Raw genomic sequence first — 7,097 nt, forward strand, 5'->3', positions numbered from 1 at the left:
GTGCGTGCGTGTGTGTGTGTGTGTGTGTGTGTGTGTGTGTGTGTGTGAATTCTTATTAATATTTGCGTTCAGTAGAAAAAGGTTTACAACTATTGTAAAATTCCTTAATATGATTAATTCTTATGTTCTTAGTTCTCCTAAAAGTTTAAATCAATCATATTAAAGAATTTTATAACAGTTGCAAAGCTGCTTGTTTTGCCGAGCACATTGAATCGTATTCATTTAAAAAAAAAATCAATTTCTCTTAATTGCGATTCGTCGAAAGCAGACAGACTATATAAATTCACCGGTTATTGAATTTGATATCTACAGCTTGTGCGATTAAAACCTTTTGGCAAGCAATCCTATAAAAAATTATTTAATCTTATTCGAAAGAAATGTGAAATATCTTATTAATTCTTGTTTAGTGCTTTTTTGTATACATGGATATACGCAGATATAATCCCATTGCGTTTGTTCCGATTCATTCCGAATTTGAAAAGTAAATCGGAAAACATCGGAAATTTTCCCAATCGGTTATAATTAGAACATAATATAGTTTTAAGCAGGTAAATTTACCGGTTAATTCCCATTGGATGTGACATCTGCAGCTTGTCCGATTGAAACTTATTGGGAAGGAATCCTATAAAAAATCTATTCAATATCTTATTCGAAGTAAATGTAAAGTATCTTATTAATTCCTGTTCAGCGCTTTCTTATATACATAGGCATACGCCGATACAATCCCATTGCGTTTGTTCCGATTCATTTCGATTTGAAAAGTAAATCGAAAAACATCGGAAACTTCCAATGAATTAACCCGATTACAACCGATTCCAATTTTTCCAATCGGTTTTAATTGGAACTTTTAAGCAGGGATGACAACTAAAACTTCATGTTATTAAATAAATTGACTGTAACAGACATGCATATTTTGCTATCACGTCCTTATATTAGCTATAGCAGCATATCCTTTGTATGTATTAGCAAATTTTATAGCTACAGTAGCAATTTCAGCTAATCAGAATTAGCTGTGACCAGAAACATTTTTTTCCGTGTAGCGCTAATAGCGTTTCCTCGAACGCACCAGATTCAAGTGTCATTCTAGTTTTATTATTTATTGAATACCAAGTAGGATAGGATGATATTTATGTCGACTGTGTTTTCTAAAAGAAATGTAGCTATGGATACAGATAAAATGATTGTTGGTGAATTTGATTACTTGCACTACATTGGAAATTAGTACACATTAAAATATCTTTATATAAAATATCTAAATACAGTGGCATAAAATAATCAACTTCGACAATGAATTTATTAATATAGCTTCCAAACTATTAATAAATTATTAAATATTACAACAATAATATTGAGAAAAATTAGAAATAATTAAAAATAGATAAAGATTCATGATATAGCAGTAATAAGTAAAAATAATATTTTTATAAAGTTTATGTAGATAAATGTATGTTTTGTGTGTATTATATTTCTTTTTGATTGATCGGATCATTAATCGATCATTAAAATTGATGCCCTTCTAAAAAAAGCATTTTTTAAAAGTGTCTAAGCTTTCCTTAAGAACATTTTTACGCTTTTTTATCAGTTTTTTAATTGCATTTCGAGTTTTTGGATCATGATCAAAATTAACGTCGGAGAATACTTTTATCTGAAACAGGTTAATTGAAGATGTTTAATAACAAGTATAATTTCTTATACAGTTAGATTTTAAAATACGCGTCACGGTACTATTCGATTTTATGTAATTTCCTTCAAAAATAGTTTAAAGATGCAAACGTAATTAATTATTAATGTCATTATTAATTTAATTATATAAAGTTGAAATAATTTATATGCGACAAGTGATTTTTATTTACAACGCGCCATAACTTTTTAGTTTAGCTTTATCGATTTGATAGTTGATAAATCAATAAGTATGTAAATTAGAATCATAAAACATACCTTATCGATTTGTTCATCATAAAAAAGATTCCGAAGAATATGTTTTATTATTACAGTTGTAGTAAATAATCTATAAAGACAAAATAATATAGTCATGATTAATAAGTCTTTATGATTGAAAATACTATATTTAACAAGAGAAATGTTATTACTTGGGTTTTATAATTTCAAAATTGGACAATATGTAATCCAAGATCAAATCGTTGTTCAAATGCTTATTAAGAATAGACTTGAAGATAAGAGAACGTTCCTTTTCATGAAATAATGAAGTGTTGAATGTTGTAATGTTTAAATAATTGATGATAATATCAGAATTTTCGGCGCAACTCAAACTATTCAACAATGTTTCTTTTAATTCTCCCATTTCTAGATCTGTCTTTTGATATAATTCCAACATTTTATCCCAAGTAGTCTTATTGGTTGCCATCAAACCAACACAATACATAAAATTATGCCCTGGTAGCACTCTAAAAAATATATATGTCTATTAATAAAAGATATATACTTTCATATGTATGAATAATTTTCTATTTTATTTCTATTTTATTTCTATTTTATCAAGTTTCATATATTAATGTTCTATGCTTTATTAAACAACTTCATTTTGTAAAATTAAATTCCTGTTCTGCGCTACTTTTCCATTCTATATAATACTTGTTACGTAATCATTTTACAATGAAGAAATAAATAAAAAAAGATTCTATTGGTAATGTCACTTAATAATTTACTGTATATTTTTATTTACAACGTCATATTTATTCTATGCATTATGTTATTAGAATAATCTAGTATGTTGATTGAAGGAAAACAGTAAGGAGAATGTTTGATTTGGTTATATATCGATATGCATGCGCGCGCGTAGTAAAACACACACGCGCGCGCGCGCGCACACACACAAACAAATACAATTTATGAGATAATGGAAGTTATACAAATAGGCTTGTTCTTTTTGGTTAAACTTTTGGACCAGTTCATCTTTCTTTCTCTTCTTTCCTTCTGGAGAGAAAAGAAAGAAAGATAAACTGGTGCAAAAGTTCAGCCAAAAAAAACAGGCCTAATGTTACTTGTAAAGTTCGGGATCCGCTAGATGTTGATTTAATTTAATGAAGATCGTATTCTTGCAAAACTGGTCATTGAAGGTACATGCCCATTTTATAGCTTTTATTCTTATCTGTTTTGTAATATGATCATCATCAATATTTTCTAAGTATCCTATATTTCGAAGAAGGTCGCTAAGTAGTGTCATTATAGTTATCTAGAAATCGTGAAGTAATAATACATTGGTTTTATATTTGGGTTATTGGTATTTGTATTCATGAAAAGTACAATTTATGTTCCCAATGTGCCGAAACGACAAAAGAATTTTTGCAGAATGTTCAAATATTGATGAAATATTCAAAATATTATATGCACATATATTCTTATATTGTATATATTGTATATATCGCGAAAATCAATACAGTAAAAATTAATTCAGGGACTTCCGAACTTGGAATTTTTAGGATTATTACAATTTTGCGAAATATGTATGGAACATGTTTCAAATATACTTCAAAAGATTTTAAAGGATGATTTCTCACATAAATTTAAGATTTAACGCAGTCATTTACTATGTGTTTGAGGCTGCGGTCCACTTGACGCTACAAACGCTTCGAAGCGTTTGAACGACCAATCAGAACAAAGAATTTTACGAATTGACTAATCAAAGAATGCGTTTGTAGCGTCAAGTGGACCGCAGCCTGAAACGACTAAGTTTTTTTTCATAAAGATTGTATTCTTGCAAAATGACTTCTCAGAGAAATACATCACGTATGATGGTATTTATAATTTAAACGTATTACTTGATAATATACCGTTTATAGTGATTTCACTATAATTGAAATTTCACTATGATGTAAACAATTGAAATATTCGCGTTGCTTGAAATCTCCAAATATTTTTACACTTAAAATGAGACAGATATATATTTGAACGTTGAAAAGAAAGAAAACGAAGATGCTGACTGCAAAAAGTGCATACAATGTGAATAGACCTACTAAGGCACGTAAAATATGCTAAGCAGTCAATATATATTTATTGTAACAAGCATTATGTGTTCGCAAAATGATTATTATTATTTCGATTGTATTCTTTATTTCTATACTATATAAGTTAAGACATAACATTATAAAATTTTTATGGCTTATTATTAATTTATATTTATACTAATGAAGAAATTTTTTCTATGTAAAATATTTAAGATAGTTATAACGCAAAATAACTTTTCTTAAGATCTGTTTAAAACTTTTACTTGAACATAATGATATTCTCTATACTCTATACTCTATACATACGCATAGGCGCTAAGGGGGGGAGGGGTAACCATGCATGTTCAAAAAATAATTGTATTTGAAGATAGTACATTTAATATATACGTTCCCAGTGCTAGATAAGGAGCAACATTTTCAATTATAGCGCAAAAATTATATTTAAAAATTCATTCAAAATCTAAGGGACTATAGCTAAATATAACCTGGAGACACGGTAGTGTCTCGGCGCTAAGCCAAGCGCAGCGTATGAATCACTTAAACCTACAAAAATGGGGAGTAATCAGGTAAATATTAATTATAAAGCCTTAGGAAGATTGCAATCTTCCTAAGGCTTTATAATTAATATTTACCTGATTACTCCCCATTTTTGTCTGATTAGCCCTCTAAAAATTATGCGTATATATAAAGAATATTATTATTTTCAGATACTAAAAGCATCAAGCAAATCTTAAGAAAAGTCATCTCTAGATAATGTTTGCGATACAACTTAATGTCTACGGTACTATTGTATATTTACGACGCAATATTTCGATTGATATCACGGAGAATATATAAATGTAGAAATATATACAAAACTGAAAAATTAACTGTAATACCACAGATATACTTTTATCAACTCAGTTATATCAATACCTTGACATATGTGGCCTCTGGCAGGAAAAAGAATTCCTTTAATATTGGTATAAATCGGAACAATAATTGATACCATGCCACATAATCGACTTCTCGCTGTAAATATCTTATAAAATTAACGAAGACGAATCCGCTTATTCTTCCATCCATAAAGGAAAAAAGATCATCGATAATTTGAGCACGATTAAGAACGTGTATATTCGTGTATTCCTCAGAATTTAAGTAATTTGAAATTTTTTCCCAATTCTTGATATCGTAACTTACACGATAGTATCCTATTGCATTATTCATTATATTTATGTATATATATATATATATAATATACATTATTAGATTCATTATATATATATGTATATAGTACATTATTAGATCTTTTTAATTAAATTCATTGAGACATACTTACCAGTTTGTTGTATATTAACAATAATCCAATCATTTGGATCAGTTATAAAGGTTACATTTTGATTCGGTCGTAACCAATATCTGGGCACAGTATTGGAGAAATCCGGATTGGACTGCGTGGCAAAAGTTATGGGTATCCACCATTTGTCATTAATTTCCTGTCCGTAAACACATTTTTGAGATATTATTATTTCGCCAGTTGTGTAATTTTTCGTCACGTTCACCTCGGGATAACTCTTTTGATTCATCCATGTATCCATTACTTCCTTTATTTTATAATGTTCGTGCGGGACATCAGATCCGTCTAAAGCAGTTTGCATAGCGCTCCACAAATCATCCGGAGTGGTTGAGCTATATTCACTAAAAAACGATATTGTTAACATGTATTGGGAAATTTAAATTTACCATTGAAGACTCTATGTGAATATTAACGTACAATTTAGTTAATAAATTATTTATAGAGGAAGATCACCGATACTGACACAGGTCTCTTAAAGCGACATCCCTTTATTTCTTAGAAACTAATCTTTGCACCTTATTAATACTAATAAAAACGTGATATGTTTAGCTAATTAAAGAAGTACAAACTCATAATTCATACATTTGTGGCTTATTTCTATACCAAATCAGCTAAAAACAAATTCTATGAATCCGAGAAGAAAATTCTTACGATGTTCTTTTGCAAATTGCGTAATTAAAATAATAGTGACTGTATTATTGATAATATTATGTCATTTTAAATGTTTATAGTTTCATAAATTAGTTTTCTTTATTACATTATATACAGAATAGGATATATCTTTATTTATAGAATAGGAATGTTGGGGCATTATTGTCTAATACGTTTGGAGCTCATTTTGTCAGACGCTCATTTTTGCATAACTTACGAAAAACTTAATTATTGCAAAATTGCAAACAGTATTATAAAAACTGCTTATACTATCTGATAGAAGACATTTTTTATAGTTTGTATTTATGTTTTTAAAATTGTATTTTTACCTTTGTTTAAGAAATATTGTCTAAAACAAGAGAAATATGTCAGTATTGGTGACCTTCCCCTAAACGTTATGCGTACAAAAATTTAAAATATGTTGAGTTACATATTTTAAATTTTTGTAACTAATTTAAATTAAAATATAATTAATAATATGTAAAGTGTGAATGGTCTGTAATTGAATAGTAATGCGATATCTCAAGTGCTTAATATCACGTTTTTGATGAAATAGTATACTTTTCAGTACAAAAGGTATTATTACATTTATGATACTTAGTATTGTGATATATAATAAATATACATTAAACACACTTACTGTGTGGCTAAATATATGATAAGACCCTTTCGGAATATCTCGTCGGTAATAGTATTTTGTAACATGCGCAAAATAACTGGCGCTACAATAGTGCATCAAATATCGATTAATAATATAGTTAAAGTACACATAAAATTAGGATATACAATGTAATACACATATGTAAGTATACGAGGGCAAATCAATAAGTATCCGTGCTAATGAAGACGCAAGTTTTCACAAAACTTTTTTTTATTTTTCAAATCCCCTTTTAGGAGAATACACTTTTCCCAACGTTTCTGCCATTTTTTTAAACCCTCCGAAAAATACGATTTGTCGAACTCTGCAAAATAGGCCTCTGTTTCGGCAATGACCTCCTCATTCGACGTGAATCTTTTTCCACCGAGCCATTTTTTCAAGTTTGGAAACAAGAAGAAATCGCAGGGGACCAAATCCGGAGAGTACGGTGGATGCGGCAGTAATTCGTACCGCAATTCGACCAATTTGGCTGTGGCGACTGCGGAGG

The 7,097-nt window shown here is 29.1% G+C and overlaps 1 protein-coding gene across 1 annotated transcript in view; it reads right to left on the reverse strand.

The window, feature by feature from the left end:
• Positions 1-1,516: 1,516 nt before the first annotated feature.
• LOC108732201 (uncharacterized) overlaps positions 1,517-7,097 on the reverse strand; it is an 18,738-nt gene continuing 13,157 nt past the window's right edge. Inside the window, exons 17-23 of the mRNA XM_018462880.1 lie at positions 6,593-6,674; positions 5,284-5,642; positions 4,881-5,155; positions 3,003-3,193; positions 2,091-2,405; positions 1,939-2,008; positions 1,517-1,645 (exon numbers count right to left, since the gene is read on the reverse strand). Coding sequence (XP_018318382.1) covers positions 1,517-1,645; positions 1,939-2,008; positions 2,091-2,405; positions 3,003-3,193; positions 4,881-5,155; positions 5,284-5,642; positions 6,593-6,674 — 1,421 coding nt within the window. The remainder of the gene's footprint in view (positions 1,646-1,938; positions 2,009-2,090; positions 2,406-3,002; positions 3,194-4,880; positions 5,156-5,283; positions 5,643-6,592; positions 6,675-7,097) is intronic.

This window comes from Mycetomoellerius zeteki, unplaced genomic scaffold (assembly GCF_001594055.1).
Source record: "Mycetomoellerius zeteki isolate Tzet28-1 unplaced genomic scaffold, Tzet1.0 scaffold149, whole genome shotgun sequence".
Lineage (NCBI taxonomy): Eukaryota > Metazoa > Arthropoda > Insecta > Hymenoptera > Formicidae > Mycetomoellerius > Mycetomoellerius zeteki.